The 19,832-nt window shown below is 47.8% G+C and overlaps 1 protein-coding gene across 1 annotated transcript in view; it reads left to right on the top strand.

Annotated features, from left to right (window-relative positions):
• The first annotated feature begins 248 nt into the window (after window positions 1-248).
• SPAG17 (sperm associated antigen 17) overlaps window positions 249-19,832 on the top strand; it is a 259,615-nt gene continuing 240,031 nt past the window's right edge. The window contains exon 1 of the mRNA XM_069760452.1: window positions 249-366. Within this exon, the coding sequence (XP_069616553.1) occupies window positions 262-366 (105 nt within the window). The 5' untranslated portion in view covers window positions 249-261. The remainder of the gene's footprint in view (window positions 367-19,832) is intronic.

Genomic DNA, 19,832 nt, shown 5'->3' with positions numbered 1-19,832 from the left:
ATACACATTATTAGGACACAGGGCGGTATATATACACATTATTAGCACACAGGGCGGTATATATACACATTATTAGCACACAGGGCGGTATATATACACATTATTAGCACACAGGGCGGTATATATACACATTATTAGCACACAGGGCGGTAAATCGGGGTTTCTCTAGGACCCAGCAGGTAGGAGGCGTGGTCAGGAGTCACGCTTGTTGCTAGGATACCCGCGCGTCTCCCGGAAGTCGCACTTCGCTGCTCGATCACCATGGCACCAAAGAGAATGAAAGGTTCAGCGCCCCCCGGAGCCGGCGGCAGCAGCGGGAGCCCCCGAGCCTGGGAGCCGGCCCTGGTCAGCGCCGCCCTGCAGGAGGTACGGGAACTACCGGGGAAACCGCGGGGTGAGAGGCTGTGCGGCGGCTACACGGTGCGGCTACTGCACACACACACACTGCGGTCACCACACACACACATATATATATATATATATATACACACACAGTGCGCCCCCCCCCACACACACACATATACACACACACACAGTGCGGTCACCACACACACATATATATATATATATATACACACACACAGTGCGCCCCCCCCCCCACACACACAGTGCGCCCCCCCCCCACACACAGTGCGGTCACCACACACACACTCTGCGCCCCCCCCCACACACAGTGCGGTCACCACACACACACTCTGCGCCCCCCCCCCCACACACACAGTGCGCCCCCCCCACACACACACAGTGCGCCCCCCCCCCACACACAGTGCGGTCACCACACACACTCTGCGCCCCCCCCACACACACACATATACACACACATACACACACACACACAGTGCGCCTCCCCACACACAGTGCGCCCCCCCACACACAGTGCGCCCCCCCCACACACACACATATACACACACACAGTGCGCCCCCCCACACACACAGTGCGCCCCCCCACACACAGTGCGCCCCCCCACACACAGTGCGCCCCCCCCACACACAGTGCGGTCACCACACACACACTCTGCGCCCCCCCACACACACACATATACACACACATATACACACACAGTGCGCCCCCCACACACACACAGTGCGCCCCCCCACACACAGTGCGCCCCCCCACACACAGTGCGCCCCCCCACACACAGTGCGCCCCCCCCCACACACAGTGCGGTCACCACACACACACTCTGCGCCCCCCCACACACACACATATACACACACATATACACACACAGTGCGCCCCCCACACACACACAGTGCGCCCCCCCACACACAGTGCGCCCCCCCACACACAGTGCGCCCCCCCACACACAGTGCGCCCCCCCCACACACAGTGCGGTCACCACACACACACTCTGCGCCCCCCCACACACACACATATACACACACATATACACACACAGTGCGCCCCCCACACACACACACACACACACACAGTGCGGTCACCACACACACACTCTGCGCCCCCCGCCACACACACACATATACACACACACAGTGCGCCTCCCCCCCCCCCCCACACACACACAGTGCGCCTCCCCCCCCACACACAGTGCGGTCACCACATACACACTCTGCGCCCCCCCCTCACACACATATACACACACACACAGTGCGCCCCCCCACACACAATGCGCCCCCCCACACACAGTGCGGTCACCACACGCACACTCTGCGCCCCCCCCACACACACACAGTGCGCACACACACACAGTGCGGTCACCACACACACACACACACACTGGGTGTCAGCATTCCCCTCTTCCCTTTCTCTAGTGTCCTCCTCCATAGCTGCCGTATTTCGGGTTTGGTGTCAGTCACGATATCGTTCCCCGGTTCCGTGGTTTTGTGATGTGAGGACGGTTACTCTTTATCCGGTGCCACCATCGCCGTCCTCCGTGACGTTGTTCCTGGCGCCATCAGTAGGACGATCTCCTTCATGTTTTGCAGTATAGCCCTCGGTGTCGTTATCCATTTTGTGCCTCTTTGTGACTGTTGTCGGGGTTCACTCTCTGCTGGGCGTTTGGCATCGTTCACACAGACAGTGTTGTTTTGGTCCAAGTACATGGAGTTTTTATTGCTTTCCATGGATTGTTTTGGGCTGTTCAAAGAGAAATCCCGACCTTGTCCAGGGGCCAACTAAACAGAACCGACCCCGACTACTTGCACACGGCTGGGCTCGGTCACACAAAGCCACTCCTGTCCATAGCAACAAGTGATCCGTGTGGTTCTGCGCTCACGGCCTGTGCAGACTCTTATCAATGATATTGGCTTGTTTCTCTTCTCAGCTTCAATACACATCCAGTCTGGTCAGCCTCCCCAGCAGCCCAGCTTAGATGAGCTCCTAGCTGGGTATATGCAGAGCCGGCCAGGTGCACTAATCAAAGCCTGAGATCTAGGATTTAACCCTACTGTCACGGGGTCCTTCTCCGATACCACACAATCAACAGAGCGAGGGAAGTGTGCACAATCCCAAGACCTTTATTATAGGCAAAACTAAAAGGTCCATATACGATCCACCACACTGAGGATAAGATAGTCCAGAACACGAATGCAGTTCAGTAACAGGATAAAATGTCCAAGGAGATGAGAGTCCAGTAATCCAGCACACAGAGGATAAAAATGGTCCATGTGCTTCCCTTTCTCTCTGACATGCTGTGTTCACACCATCCTCACCACACAGGAACTGTCCTCCCCAGCCGCCTCCTTATGTCCAGGGGTAGTCACACAGGTTGGGGTGATTTTCAGGCCTCACAGACCTAACAAAGGTGCCTCGGGGACTAAGGCACTACAGGGGGTCATCAAGAGGCATAGATACAGTCAGGTTGCAGACAGTCAGTGAGCTAATCTAATTGTCAGCCTTTTGGAAGGTAATTGAGACTCTAGACAATATGGGGCATACACGGAATGATACAGGGCAACAAGAGAACACTATGAAAATCAGTAAAGTATAAATATACACAAAATGATACCCACATAACATATCACACCATCACACCTAGCCTAGCTGGCATTGCTATAGTATGAAACAACCATTTGTGCCTTGTAGAGAGTACCCCATTCAGAGCGGAGTATACCGGTCGGCCGATTGCTGGAAACTATAGTATCGTAACTTGGGCCGAGTGTAACAGATCACTCCCTGATAAGAAGAAGAAAATAATCTTATGTCCTGTAGATCCTGGACCAAGAATATCAGTGTTATCCTGGGTGTGAAGACTGATACCTGCGCCACTAACCTGCACCCGTTCCAAGGAAAACGTGGTGCCGCAATTAAAGGAACAGTACAACATATAAGTATAAAACACCTGCTGCCAAGAGGAACATGTTCATCTGGGCCCAGTAGTGGCCGTACCCCTTGAGCTAGGTCCAGCAATTCAGTACCTAGTCCTAAGAATGTTAGTTCTTATGCCCGTGCCCCAGCCAGATCATTGGTGTGCCATCCATATCCTCCGTGCCCCATCCAGATCATTGGTGCCCCATCCATATCCCCCGTGTCCCATCCCGATCATTGGTGCCCCATCCATATCCCCTGTGCCCCATCCATATCCCCCGTGCCCCATCCCGATCATTGGTGCCCCATCCATATCCCCTGTACCCCATCCAAATCCCCTGTGTCCCATCCATATCCCCCGTGCTCCATCCTGATCATTGGTGCCCCATCCAGATCATTGGTGTACCATCCATATCCCCCGTTCCCCACCCAGATCATTGGTGCCCCATCCATATCATTGGCGTCCCATCCAGATCATTGGTGCCCCATCCATATCCCCCGTGCCCCATCCTTACCCCCGTGCCCCATCCAGATCCTCTGTGCCCCATCCAGATCCTCTGTGCCCCATCCATATCCTCTGTGCCCCATCCATATCCTCTGTGCCCCATCCATACCCCCTGTGCCCCATCCATACCCCCCGTGCCCCATCCATACCCCCCGTGCCCCATCCATATCCCCCGTGCCCCATCCATATCCCCCGTGCCCCATCCATATCCCCCGTGCCTCATCCAGATCATTGGTATCCCATCCAGATGATTGGTATCCCATCCATATTTCCCGTGCCCCATCCATATCCCCCGTGCCCCATCCATATCCCCCGTGCCCCATCCATATCCCCCGTGCCTCATCCAGATGATTGGTATCCCATCCAGATGATTGGTATCCCATCCATATTTCCCGTGCCCCATCCATATCCCCCGTGCCCCATCCATATCCCCCGTGCCCCATCCATGTCCCCCGTGCCCCATCCATATCCCCCGTGCCCCATCCATATCCCCCGTGCCCCATCCATATCCCCCGTGCCCCATCCATATCCCCCGTGCCTCATCCAGATCATTGGTATCCCATCCAGATGATTGGTTCCCCATCCATACCCTCCGTGCCCCATCCATACCCCCCGTGCCTCATCCAGATCATTGGTATCCCATCCATACCCTCCGTGCCCCATCCATACCCCCCGTGCCCCATCCATACCCCAGGTGCCTCATCCAGATCATTGGTATCCCATCCATACCCTCCGTTCCCCATCCATACCCTCCGTGCCCCATCCATACCCTCCGTGCCCCATCCATACCCTCCGTGCCCTGTCTAGATCCTCTGTGCCCCATCTATGGTTCTTCACCTGATGGCCATGGTAATGGATCCGTGCCTGGCGCCCAGAGTCATAACAGGGGCCATATGGAACAGAGTTGTACTTGGCGCACCAATGATCGCACCGTGTCCATTGGGTCTATGCCCGGTGCCAGGGTTGTGAGTACCCTCCGTGCCCCATCACTATATTGGGATTCAGAAGTCCTCCTGTTAGTGGTAAAATATTGTCTCCATGCCCGAAACCCATGTGTCCGCGGCGTCCGATTAGAACAGTTACATGGCGCTGCTTCCGCTGAGGATACGGGATTGCCTTCATTAATTCTGCCGCCAATATCTCAACGTCTCTGTGACTTTGCACATCATGGTGGTGTCTGCGCCCACGTGGAGCCCCCGGCCGCTGTCTTGGGCCCCTCAACTCTTTGTGACCCGACCCGCAGCGCTGTATATAGCACATTAGATGGAGCAGATATTGCAGCCGCCTCTGCAGAGCTCCACGTAACCGCTCATTACAGAGCCACAGACGCCTCGGTGCTGCGCTGCGCCCCGTAATTTACACCGTCCTCGTATGTAGAGGTGAGGAGGGGCAGCTACAAGGAGCGCAGGAGGGTCTCATCAGATGCGAGGGTGCGCCCACTACAGACCCCTGATCACAGACTGGACGCCATGTGCCAGCTGTGTGGCGCCAGAGGACCCCCAGAGAGCACCATGGCCCCTAGTAGCCCCTGTAACTACCCCACTAGGACAGTTCTGGTCCTAGCTAATCTAAAGGGCTTATTACACACCCCAGCACCCGTTAGAAGGCAGTCCTCCAAATTTCGGGATCAGGACCACCACTGTGGGGGGGATACTACACTTGGGTTCATTAGGGCCATTTATAGACACTTACACCCCTGGACCTCTTTTAACACCCACCCAGGACCCCCAAAGACGACAGAAGAGACAGAGCTTATTGCTCCCTTCCCTGTACTAGGGAACGCCATCATCCTGCTCATCCTGAGCCTCCTGGTGCTAGAATAGATTTTCTGGACACTGACTCATTCCCCAGCTTCAAGGGTTAATGCCTCCATTATCTAGCCCTGGTCCTGTGAGCTGACGCTCCGTTCCCACCGGTGGCGTGTTCTTGTGGTTAATCCCCCTCCCCCGCCCGGATCGGCATTATTTGCACTTATTGAAATACATGCGGCTCTTAATATTTTGCACCTGTTGGAGGATTTTGGATTTCCTTTAGCCAGATCCAGCCATGTAATGAAGCCTTGTGCAAACACAGGGGCTTATTCCACGGCTGACGGGGACGCAGCGCGTCTGGGAAGAGTCGAGGGGCCTTCCATGGGGGTGGGGAGGGGTCGCACTCACACCTCACCCCCGCCTGTACAACGCGCTCATTATTACGACCTGGAGCTCAAGGGGTTACGCAGGAAAATGCCCCCAGAAAAATGAAAACTATAAATTAAGGCAAAAATAAAGCCCGACAATAGAAGTTCTGTCCGGCCAGTCCCAGAGCCGGGGCCCATGATTGATGGGTGGGCCGGGGGCCCGGGCGAGTTCTCAGCTGGCCGCTCTAATCCCGGTAAAGCTACCTATACGATTTGTGGGTTTAGTGGGGTGTCCGCCGGGGATGGGTATCACCTGACAGCCCGGCCATAAAGGGGACTTAATGTTACAGGGGAGCATATGTATAGGAGTATATATAATATATACTGCAGAGTTCCGCTCCTCCTGTCCGGTATACAGTGCCTTGGGAAAGTATTCGGCCCCCTGGAACTTTCAACCTTTTCCCACATATCAAGCTTCAAACATAAAGATTCCAAATGTTAATTTTTGAGAAAAAAAAATCATCTCACCGTGTCTCCTATCTTGACCTCCTGTGTGATCACCAAACACCTCGCACCGACCAGGGTGAAGTAGCCACAATGAATCCCACAGAAAAGCAGGTGTGTCCAGCGAGTGGTGAAGGTCACAAATAACTTTTTAATGAAAATATATTAAAAATACAACCATATATACGGTACCCAGCACTCAGTACACACTGGCTGTAGAACCTAATGATGATCTACGCGTTTCAACCTGGTGGTCTTCAGCATGGTCTAAATGCCTAATGATGATAAATATAATCCACCTGTGTGTGATCAAGTCTCCGTATAAATGCACCTGCTCTGTGATAGTCTCAGGGGTCTGTGTGAAGCATCATGAAGACCAAGGAACACAACAGGCAGGTCCGTGATACTGCGGTGGAGAAGATTAAAGCCGGATTTGGATACAAAATGATTTCCAAAACTTTAAACATCCCAAGGAGCACTGTGCAAGCGATCATATTGAAATGGAAGGAGCATCATACCACTGCAAATCTACCAAGACCCGGCCGTCCCTCTAAACTTTCATCTCAAACAAGGAGAAGACTGATCAGAGATGCAGCCAAGAGGCCCATGATCACTGTGGATGAACTGCAGAGATCTACAGCTGAGGTGGGACAGTCAGTCCATAGGACAACAATCAGTCGTACACTGCACAAATCTGGCCTTTATGGAGAGTGGCAAGAAGAAAGCCATTTCTCAAAGATATCCATAAAAAGTGTCGTTTAAAGTTTGCAACAAGCCACCTGGGAGACACCGAACATGTGGAAGAAGGTGCTCTGGTCAGATGACACCAATGCCAAACGATATGCGGTATAAAGAAAAAAAGAGCCGGCACTCACTGATCGTCCGGAACAGGTACCTTTATTGAAGTGCGGTTAAAACATCTTCACGGCCGGGGGTGCTAAACAAGGAGAGCGGCAAGCATGACGACGGCCGTTTCGCGCCTAGTGTGCGCTTCTACGGGTCAATGTTCTACGATATGTTTGGTGTAAAGGCAACACAGCTCATCACCCTGAACACACCATCCCCACTGTCAAACATGGTGGTGGCAGCATCGTGATTTTTTCCGGCTTTTCTTCAGCAGAGACGGGGAAGATGGTTAAAATTGATGGGAAGATGGATGGAGCCAAATACAGTACCAGTCTTGGAGAAAAGCTGTTGGATTCTGCAAAAGACCTGAGACTGGGACGGAGATTTGTCTTCCAACAAGACAATGATCCCAAACATAAAGCAGAATCTACAGTGGAATGGTTCACAAATAAACGTATCCAGGTGTTAGAATGGACAAGTCAGAGTCCAGACCTCAATCCAATCGAGAATCTGTGGAAAGAGCTGAAAACTGCTGTTCACAAACGATCTCCATCCAACCTCACTGAGCTCCAGCTGTTTGCCAAGGAAGAATGGGCGAGAATTTCAGTCTCTCCATGTACAAAACTGATAGAGACAAACCCAAGAGACTAGTAATCACAGCAAAAGGTGCAACAAAGTATTAATTTACAGGGGCCGAATAATATTGCACGCCCCACTTTTCAGTTTTTGAATTTCCACAAAAATTTAAAATACCGTATATACTTGAGTATAAGCCGAGATTTTCAGCCCACTTTTTTGGGCTGAAAGTCCTCCTCTCGGCTTATACTCTAGTCATACCCAGGGGTCGGCAGTGGAGGGGGAGTGGGGGCTGTCTAATTATACTCACTCCTGGCACGGTCCCTGCACGTCCCTGCCTCCCAGCTCCAGCTTCTTCCTGTAGTGAGCGGTCACATGGTACCGCTCATTACAGTAATGAATATGCGGCTCCATCTTCCATAGGGGTGGAGCCGCATATTCATTACTGTAATGAGCGGTAACGGTGACCGCTCACTACAGGAAGAAAATGCGGCGTCGGGGAACAGACGTGCAGCAACGGCGCCAGGAGTAGGTGAGTATGACGGGCGCAGTGCGCGATATTCACCTGCTCCTCGTTTCACCGTCGGCGCGCTGTGTCTTCCGCAGTGACGCTCAGGTCAGAGGGCGCGGTGACGCGATTAGTGCGCGCCGCCCTCTTCCTGAATGGCGGTGCAGAGGATGGGAAGACACAGCGGCGGTCAGTGGTGGAACGGGGAGCAGGTGACTATAGCAAGTGCCGGGGGCCGGAGAGGTCAGTATGTAATTTTTTTATTTTTTTAATCGCAGCAACAGCATATGGGGCAAATATCTGTATGGGGCATCTTATGTGGCCATGTGCAGCATGATATGGGGGCAAATGTCTGTATGGAGCATCTGTATGGGGCCATGTGCAGCATTATATGGGGGCAAATATCTGTATGGGGCCATGTGCAGCATGATATGGGGGCAAATATCTGTATGGGGCCATGTGCAGCATGATATGGGGGCAAATATCTGTATGGGGCCATGTGCAGCATGATATGAGGGGAAATATCTGTATGGGGCCATGTGCAGCATTATATGGGGGCAAATATCTGTATGCGGCCATGTGCAGCATGATATGGGGGCAAATATCTGTATGGGGCCATGTGCAGCATGATATGGGGGCAAATATCTGTATGGGGCATCTGTATGGGGCCATGTGCAGCATGATATGGGGGCAAACATCTGTATGGGGCATCTTATGTGGCCATGTGCAGCAGGATATGGGGGCAAATATCTGTATGGGGCATCTTATGTGGCCATGTGCAGCATGATATGGGGGCAAATATCTGTATGGGGCATCTGTATGGGGCCATGTGCAGCATGATATGGGGGCAAATATCTGTATGGGGCCATGTGCAGCATTATATGGGGGCAAATATCTGTATGGGGCCATGTGCAGCATGATATGGGGGAAAATATCTGTATGGGGCATCTTATGTAGCCATGTGCAGCATTATAAGGGGGCAAATATCTGTATGGAGCATCTTATGGGGTCATAATCCACATTTGTGGAGCATTATATGGGGCATATTTTAATATGGAGCATCTTATGGGGCCCATCATAAACTGTATGAAGCATTATATGGGGCTCCTGATTCAATATGGATATTCAAAAACACTTAACCTACTGATGTCTCAATTAATTTTACTTTTATTGGTATCTATTTTTATTTTTGAAATTTTCCAGTAGCTGCTGCATTTCCCACCCTAGGCTTATACTCAAGTCATTAAGTTTTCCCAGTTTTTTGTGGCAAAATTAGGGGGGTCGGCTTATACTCGGGTCGGCTTATACTCGGGTCGGCTTATACTCGAGTATATACAGTAACCAATAAATTCCGTTCAACTTCACAATTGTGTTCCACTTGTTGTTGATTCTTCACCAAAAATTTACATTTGGTATCTTTATGTTTGAAGCATGATATGTGGGAAAAGGTTGAAAAGTTCCAGGGGGCTGAATACTTTCGCAAGGCACTGTATCTGTATATAATATGCATATTGTGGTAGATTGGTTCACTCGGCTGCACACGGAGGCAGTCACGGGAACACTGTGGCTTTAAAGATACACTTGGTTTATTAGACACAACATAAACCAAGTTTAAGCATAACATAAACATGGCCCTCTGGGCAAGACAGTGTAACAAAATGGTATCACTAGATACAGTCCTTGCATTACTGGGGTCAGTGACGCCCACGGTTCAGGCATAAAGAAAACCCACACCACATCTCTGGATTGCTTTCTCTCCAGCCACTGACACTCTCTTGCCTTTGGAGGCCAGCTACTGAGGCCTCAGATCATGTGACTTCTCCACCCATGTGACTGATCACATGACTGTCAAATAAATAAGGCAGCACATGCAAACATGAAACATGAAAGTTGAACTGCATTACTGCACTAGAAATATGAAAAAATGAGAGCGTTTAGCGCATAAATTGGCCAATTCATGTGTACCTGGTAGCCACATTACGGCATCTCTCGTATACCAGGTCCTACACTTGCCTTACCTCGCTGAGAATAAACGTCTTCATCTGAAAGGGTACATGTGAAACCTCTTCTTAGACTAAATTTCTCTCTCTCTGTGGAGGGGTGATGGACCTGCTGCGATTAAAACACCTGTGGCTAAGAGTCGGAGTGCTCGGTCAGAAGGCTAAAGAATACAAACTTCAAAAAACTGATCGTCAAATCCAAACATAGATCAAGTGTGAACAGGTGCTGAACCTAGAGTCACCAACTGGCGCTACAGTGTGCTGCCTTATTTATTTGGCTGTGTACGAGTTGGTGACTCTGGGTTCAGCACCTGTTCACACTTGATCTATGTTTGGATGTGACGGTCAGTTTGTTGAAATTTGTGATCACATGACTGTGACATCACACAGGTCCTGTCAGCACAAAGTGCTGGCAGCTCTATGGATGTCCACATAAAAACCAGCCCATTATCCAAGTTTGCTTAAACCTCACAGCACATAGTGGAGGACATTTTTTTAACATAGATATATTGTCATGCACAGTGTGGGAAAGACTAAGAGCAACACGAATGGATGAAGGGAATGAAGCCCAAACACTAGGGAAGGAGGGAGTATTCAGCCTCTGAGTGAGGTCACCACAGGGGGAGTGCGTTGGTTTTCGGCATGGAGATAAGTGAGTGAGACATCAGTCTTTAGTAGCCTTTTGTCCCGGGTCTAGCTGCGAGACAGATGTGTGATGCATCTAGAAGTGTGCCCCTCCCCCATAGCACATGGTCAGCCATCCGCACCTGTTTTTGTAAATCCGCAGGTAAACCGCACTGTGGATTAACTGCGGAGCAGATTCACTGCGGATTTACCGCGGTTTTTGTGCGGATTCCACCTGCGGTTTTACACCTGCGGATTCCTATTATGGAGCAGGTGTAATCCGCAGCGGAATCCGCACAAAGAATTGACATGCTGCAGGATAAACAACGCAGCGTTTCCGCCCGGTATTTTCTGCAGCATGTGCACTATGGATTTTGTTTTCCATAGGTTTACATGGTACTGTAAACTCAGGGAAAACTGCTGTGAATCCGCAGCGTCAAAACCGCTGCGGATCTGCAGAAACATCTGCAGCGTGTGCACATAGCCGTAGTGTTTTTCAACTTTAATTCGATTTTTTTTTTTTGTAATTGTACTGTACATACGATACTTGTCTACTTTTATAATATCTTTTTATACTTCTGTAAACACTGCCTACCTTTTTGGAGTAAAATATAAAATTACTAGCTTGTCTCTCCTTGCTCTATAACGTACTGTCACGTCTTCTGAAGTGAATTACGCCACTAATCTGGGTTATCTCCAGACCCGTTAATAATTAAGAAATCGGAGCTGGTGGTAGCTGATTTGTCCTGTGCGCTTGGGAAGCCTGATAGCGACGGTGGCGTTGATAATTATTGTTCCCGCCTGAGAGGGAGTAGTTATATCGCCCTCGCTGCAGTGTGACCATTAGCCAGTACAAAGAAAGGCAGTCTTTCTGGCGACTAATTATCCTAGGTGCAATACCTAGTCTGACCTGAGGGTAAGGGGGGGCGCCAGAGAGCTGCAAGTTCCAAACCAGAACTGGGAAGTTGGATATAGATAAATTCCCTTCAGAAAGAACCAGGGGCAACCAAACAACCCCGATTCATGACAAATTGGTGTGAGTGGTGGGTATGATAAGGGTATCCTCCCCGTGAGCCATGACAACCGCTCTGGAGGTGACTGTAGGAAAAGACCTGATGTAATAGCAGAATAGTGACTGCAGCTTTGAAAGTGATTGGAAGATATGACACGATGTAACAGCAGAATAGTGAGTGCAGCTCTGGTGGTGACTGGAGGATAAGACACGATGTAACAGCAGAATAGTGGGCACAGCTTTGGAGGTGACTGGAGGATAAGACATGATGTGACCGCAGAATAGTGAGTGCAGCTCTGGAGGTGACTGGAGGATAAGACATGATGTAAGAGCAGAATAGTAAATGCAGCTCTGGTGGTGACTGGAGGATAAGACACGATGTAACAGCAGAATAGTGAGTGCTGCTCTGGAGGGGACTGGAGGATAAGACACGATGTAACAGCAGAATAATGAGCGCAGCTCTGGAGGTGACTGGAGGATAAGACACGATGTAACAGCAGAATAGTGAGTGCAGCTCTGGGGGTGAGTGGAGGCATGGTGTGAGTTCTCATGTATCACGCAGGCTGTTGTGGGTCGCTCTGTCCTCCCCCGGTCCGGTGTGTGCCCCTTTCCTCCTTCCTGCGCTGCACAACTTGGTGTGGTATTATTTAGGCCGGGTGATGTGTGTGTGGGGGGGGGGGATCGTCCTGTCTCAGTCATTGCTGCTCCTGATTTATGGCTCTCTGCGCTTTCATCTGCGCTGCTATGATGTCACTGAGGGCGTGGCCATGATCTGACGTGATGTCACTGAGGGCGTGGCCATGATCTGACGTGATGTCACTGAGGGCGTGGCCATGATCTGACGTGATGTCACTGAGGGCGTGGCCATGATCTGACGTGATGTCACTGAGGGCGTGGCCATGATCTGACGTGATGTCACTGCACTGAGGGCGTGGCCATGATCTGACGTGAAGTCACTGTGGGCGTGGCCATGATCTGACGTGATGTCACTGAGGGCGTGGCCATGATCTGACGTGAAGTCACTGTGGGCGTGGCCATGATCTGACGTGATGTCACTGAGGGCGTGGCCATGATATGACGTGAAGTCACTGTGGGCGTGGCCATGATCTGACATGATGTCACTGAGGGCGTGGCCATGATCTGACGTGATGTCACTGAGGGCGTGGCCATGATCCATGATTGAGGTCTGGACTGTGACTTGTCCATTCTAACACCTGGATACGTTTATTTGTGAACCATTCCATTGTAGATTCTGCTTTATGTTTGGGATCATTGTCTTGTTGGAAGACAAATCTCCGTCTCAGTCTCAGGTATTTTGCAGACTCCAACAGGTTTTCTTCAAGAATGGTCCTGTATTTGGCTCCATCCATCTTCCCATCAATTTTAACCATCTTCCCTGTCCCTGCTGAAGAAAAGCAGGCCCAAACCATGATGCTGCCACCACCATGTTTGACAGTGGGGATGGTGTGTTCAGGGTGATGAGCTGTGTTGCCTTTACAACAAACATATCGTTTGGCATTGGTGTCATCTGACCAGAGCACCTTCCTCCACATGTTCGGTGGGTCTCCCAGGTGGCTTGTTGCAAACTTTAAACGACACATTTTATGGATATCTTTGAGAAATGGCTTCTTCTTGCCACTCTCCATAAAGGCCAGATTTGTGCAGTGTACGACTGATTGTTGTCCTATGGACAGACTGTCCCACCTCAGCTGTAGATCTCTGCAGGTCATCCAGAGTGATCATGGGCCTCTTGGCTGCATCTCTGATCAGTCTTCTCCTTGTGTGAGATGAAAGTTTAGAGGGACGGCCGGGTCTTGGTAGATTTGCAGTGGTATGATGCTCCTTCCATTTCAATATGATCATTGCACAGTGCTCCTTGGGATGTTTAACGTTTTTGAAATCATTTTGTATCCAAATCCGGCTTTAACCTTCTCCACCGCAGTATCACGGAGCTGCCTGTTGTGTTCCTTGGTCTTCATGATGCTTCATACAGAACCCTGAGACTATCACAGGGCAGGTGCATTTATACGGAGACTTGATCACACACAGGTGGATTATATTTATCATCATTAGGCATTTAGGACAACATTGGATCATTCAGAGATCCACAATGAACTTCTGCACTGAAAGGAAAGGGGCTGAATAATATTGCACGCCCAACTGTTCAGTTTTTGAATTTCCACAAAAATGTAAAATATAAATTTCGTTCAACTTCACAATTGTGTTCCACTTGTTGTTGATTCTTCACCAAAAATTTACATTTGCATCTTTATGTTTGAAGCCTGATATGTGGGAAAAGGTTGGAAAGTTCCACGGGGCCGAATACTTTCTCAAGGCTCTGTACAGTGTGTGTGAGTATATACGGTGTGTGTGTGAGTATATACAGTGTGTGTGAGTATATACAGTGTGTGAGTATATACAGTGTGTGTGAGTATATACAGTGTGTGTGTGAGTATATACAGTGTGTGTGAGTATATACAGTGTGTGTGTGAGTATATACAGTGTGTGTGAGTATATACAGTGTGTGAGTATATACAGTGTGTGTGAGTATATACAGTGTGTGTGAGTATATACAGTGTGTGTGTGAGTATATACAGTGTGTGAGTATATACAGTGTGTGTGTGAGTATATACAGTGTGTGTGTGAGTATATACAGTGTGTGTGAGTATATACAGTGTGTGTGTGAGTATATACAGTGTGTGAGTATATACAGTGTGTGTGTGAGTATATACAGTGTGTGTGTGAGTATATACAGTGTGTGTGAGTATATACAGTGTGTGTGAGTATATACAGTGTGTGTGAGTATATACAGTGTGTGTGTGAGTATATACGGTGTGTGTGAGTATATACGGTGTGTGTGAGTATATACAGTGTGTGTGTGAGTATATACAGTGTGTGTGTGAGTATATACAGTGTGTGTGTGAGTATATACAGTGTGTGTGAGTATATACAGTGTGTGTGTGAGTATATACGGTGTGTGTGAGTATATACAGTGTGTGTGTGAGTATATACGGTGTGTATGAGTATATACAGTGTGTGTGAGTATATACAGTGTGTGTGAGTATATACGGTGTGTGTGAGTATATACGGTGTGTGTGAGTATATACAGTGTGTGTGTGAGAATATACAGTGTGTGTGAGTATATACAGTGTGTGTGTGAGTATATACGGTGTGTGTGAGTATATACAGTGTGTGTGTGAGTATATACGGTGTGTGTGAGTATATACGGTGTGTGTGAGTATATACAGTGTGTGTGTGAGTATATACAGTGTGTGTGAGTATATACAGTGTGTGTGAGTATATACAGTGTGTGTGTGAGTATATACAGTGTGTGTGAATATATACAGTGTGTGTGAGTATATACAGTGTGTGTGAGTATATACAGTGTGTGTGAGTATATACAGTGTGTGTGAGTATATACAGTTTGTGTGAGTATATACAGTGAGTGTGTGAGTATATACAGTGTGTGAGTATATACAGTGTGTGTGAGTATATACAGTGTGTGTGAGTATATACAGTGTGTGTGTGAGTATATACAGTTAGGGCCAGAAATATTTGGACAGTGACACAAGTTTTGTTATTTTAGCTGTTTACAAAAACATGTTCAGAAATACAATTATATATATAATATGGGCTGAAAGTGCACACTCCCAGCTGCAATATGATAGTTTCCACATCCAAATCGGAGAAAGGGTTTAGGAATCATAGCTCTGTAATGCATAGCGTCCTCTTTTTCAAGGGACCAAAAGTAATTGGACAATGGACTCTAAGGGCTGCAATTAACTCTGAAGGCGTCTCCCTCGTTAACCTGTAATCAATGAAGTAGTTAAAAGGTCAGGGGTGGATTCCAGGTGTGTGGTTTTGCATTTGGAAGCTGTTGCTGTGAGCAGACAACATGCGGTCAAAGGAACTCTCAATTGAGGTGAAGCAGAACATCCTGAGGCTGAAAAAAAAGAAAAAATCCATCAGAGAGATAGCAGACATGCTTGGAGTAGCAAAATCAACAGTTGGGTACATTCTGAGAAAAAAGGAATTGACTGGTGAGCTTGGGAACTCAAAAAGGCCTGGGCGTCCACGGATGACAACAGTGGTGGATGATCGCCGCATACTTAATTTGGTGAAGAAGAACCCGTTCACAACATCAACTGAAGTCCAGGACACTCTCAGTGAAGTAGGTGTATCTGTCTCTAAGTCAACAGTAAAGAGAAGACTCCATGACAGTAAATACAAAGGGTTCACATCTAGATGCAAACCATTCATCAATACCAAAAATAGACAGAAAAACACCTCAAGAAGCCAGCTCAGTTCTGGAAAAGTATTCTATGGACAGATGAGACAAAGATCAACCTGTACCAGAATGATGGGGAGAAGAAAGGGAACGGCACATGATCCAAGGCACACCACATCCTCTGTAAAACATGGTGGAGGCAACGTGATGGCATGGGCATGCATGGCTTTCAATGGCACTGGGTCACTTGTGTTTATTGATGACATAAGAGCAGACAAGAGTAGCCGGATGAATTCTGAAGTGTACCGGGATATACTTTCAGCCCAGATTCAGCCAAATGCTGCAAAGTTGATTGGACGGCGCTTCATAGTACAGATGGACCATGACCCCAAGCATACAGCCAAAGCTACCCAGGAGTTCATGAGTGCCAAAAAGTGGCACATTCTGCAATGGCCAAGTCAATCTCCAGATCTAAACCCAATTGAGCATGCATTTCACTTGCTCAAATCCAGACTTAAGACGGAAAGACCCACAAACAAGCAAGACCTGAAGGCTGCGGCTGTAAAGGCCTGGCAAAGCATTAAGAAGGAGGAAACCCAGCGTTTGGTGATGTCCATGGGTTCCAGACTTAAGGCAGTGATTGCCTCCAAAGGATTTGCAACAAAATATTGAAAATAAAAATATTTTGTTTGGGTTATGTTTATTTGTCCAATTACTTTTGACCTCCTAAAATGTGGAGTGTTTGTAAAGAAATGTGTACAATTCCTACATTTTCTATCAGATATTTTTGTTCAACCCTTCAAATTAAACGTTACAATCTGCACTTGAATTCTGTTGTAGAGGTTTCATTTCAAATCCAATGTGGTGGCATGCAGAGCCCAACTCGCGAAAATTGTGTCACTGTCCAAATATTTCTGGCCCTAACTGTACAGTGTGTGTGTGAGTATATACAGTGTGTGTGAGTATATACAGTGTGTGTGAGTATATACAGTGTGTGTGAGTATATACAGTGTGTGTGAGTATATACGGTGTGTGTGAGTATATACAGTGTGTGTGTGAGTATATACAGTGTGTGTGAGTATATACAGTGTGTGTGTGAGTATATACGGTGTGTGTGAGTATATACGGTGTGTGAGTATATACGGTGTGTGAGTATATACAGTGTGTGTGAGTATATACAGTGTGTGTGAGTATATACAGTGTGTGTGAGTATATACAGTGTGTGTGTGAGTATATACAGTGTGTGTGAGTATATACAGTGTGTGTGAGTATATACGGTGTGTGTGAGTATATACGGTGTGTGTGAGTATATACAGTGTGTGTGTGAGTATATACGGTGTGTGTGAGTATATACAGTGTGTGTGTGAGTATATACAGTGTGTGTGAGTATATACGGTGTGTGTGAGTATATACGGTGTGTGAGTATATACAGTGTGTGTGTGAGTATATACGGTGTGTGAGTATATACAGTGTGTGTGTGAGTATATACGGTGTGTGTGAGTATATACAGTGTGTGTGTGAGTATATACGGTGTGTGTGAGTATATACAGTGTGTGTGTGAGTATATACGGTGTGTGTGAGTATATACAGTGTGTGTGTGAGTATATACGGTGTGTGAGTATATACAGTGTGTGTGTGAGTATATACGGTGTGTGAGTATATACAGTGTGTGTGTGAGTATATACAGTGTGTGTGAGTATATACGGTGTGTGTGAGTATATATACGGTGTGTGAGTATATACAGTGTGTGTGTGAGTATATACGGTGTGTGTGAGTATATACGGTGTGTGTGAGTATATACAGTGTGTGTGAGTATATATACGGTGTGTGAGTATATACAGTGTGTGTGTGAGTATATACAGTGTGTGTGTGAGTATATACGGTGTGTGTGAGTATATACAGTGTGTGTGTGAGTATATACAGTGTGTGTGTGAGTATATACGGTGTGTGTGAGTATATACAGTGTCGTTATTAGGAGTCACGTTGTCGGCGTCTTTCGGTCGTTGTTTCATTGTTTCTTTGATAAGAACATTTTTACGCCGTCAGCAAAGTTCCTATTTTTACTCTTATTTTTATTTCTGTTTCTGATTTTATTTTCCATTCATTTTTATTCTAATTCTGTTACATTTTAATTATGTTTCTAAAGCTACTTTCACACTAGCGTCGGTACGGGCCTGTCGCAGTGCGTTGGACCGATGTACCGACGCATGCTGTGAAGTAAAAGCACAACGGGGGCAGCGGATGCAGTTCTCCAACGCATCCGCTGCCCATTCTGCAGTCCGGGGAGGAGGGGGCGGAGTTCCGGCCGTGCATGCGCGGTCGGAAATGGTGGACATGACGCACAAAAAAACGTTACATGTAGCGTTTTTTTGTGCCGACGGTCCGCCAAAACACGACGCATCCGTCGCAATGTGTCGCTAATGAGAGTCTATGGAGAAAAAACGCATCCTGTGGGCAACTTTGTAGGATGCTTTTTTTCTCCAAAACGACGCATTGCGACGGAGGCCAAACGACGCTAGTGTGAAAGTAGCCTTAGTTTAGTTTTCTTTGTTTCTCTGTTTTACCATTATTAACTGTAATTTTTTTTTTTATATTTTAATTATTTTTACTGGGATCTTTTTAATTATTTTCATTAGTAATTTAAGTTTTCCTTGTTTCTGTGTGTGATACTCGGTTACGATTATTATTATTATTATTATTTACTTTTTTAATTGCTTTTTTATTTATAGGCTTGATTTTTTTCCCTTATTTTCATATGATCATTTTCTCTTTATGTATTTTTTATATTCATTTTTGTCTTTTGTTTTCAGTTTATGTATCATTGTGAATACACCTCGTTCAGTGGGATAGTATGAGAGTTCCGGCATAAGTGCACGTTATTGTGAGGGTCTCGGCCGGAGAAGCTGACGGTCTGGTAATGCACCAGAAATCTATATATATAATCGTCTAAGGGGCACTTCCATCTGTCTGTCTGTCACGGAAATCCCAAGTCGCTAATTGGTCGCAGCTGTGACCAATCAGCGACGGGCACAGTCCGGCCGCGAAATGGCCGCTCCCTTCTCCCCTGCAGTCAGTGCCCCCTCCATGCTCCCCCCCCATTCAGCGCCCGCCGCCCACATAGGGTTGTAGCAGTCCGACAAAACCGACTGCATTACACCACAGCATAACACAGTGTAACGCACTCCTTTAACGCTGCTATTAACCCTGTGTGACGAACTTTTTACTCTTGATGCTTCCTATGCAGCATCAATAGTAAAAAGATATAATGTTAAAAATAATTTAAAAAAGTAAAAAATGGTGCTATTCTCACCTTCCGACGTCCATGGAAGCACGCAAGTGGCGAGGCTGCCGCCAGCTTCCGTTCGTGAGACCGCTAAGTCATCTGGGTAATTTTGCAATGCATCACTGGGAACGGAAGCTGGCGGCACCCTCGCTACTCACGCGCATCGGTGGACGCTGGAGGGTAAGTATATAACTATTTTTTATTTTAATTCTTTTTTTTAAGAGATATGATGCCCACACTGCTGTATACTACGTGGGCTGTGTTATATTCTGTGTGGGCTGTGTTATATACTACGTGGCTGTTATATACTACGTGGCTGTGTTATATACTACGTGGCTGTGTTATATACTATGTGGCTG

Source organism: Ranitomeya imitator, chromosome 3 (assembly GCF_032444005.1).
Source record: "Ranitomeya imitator isolate aRanImi1 chromosome 3, aRanImi1.pri, whole genome shotgun sequence".
NCBI lineage: Eukaryota > Metazoa > Chordata > Amphibia > Anura > Dendrobatidae > Ranitomeya > Ranitomeya imitator.
This window is presented reverse-complemented; position numbering and strand designations above follow the sequence as displayed.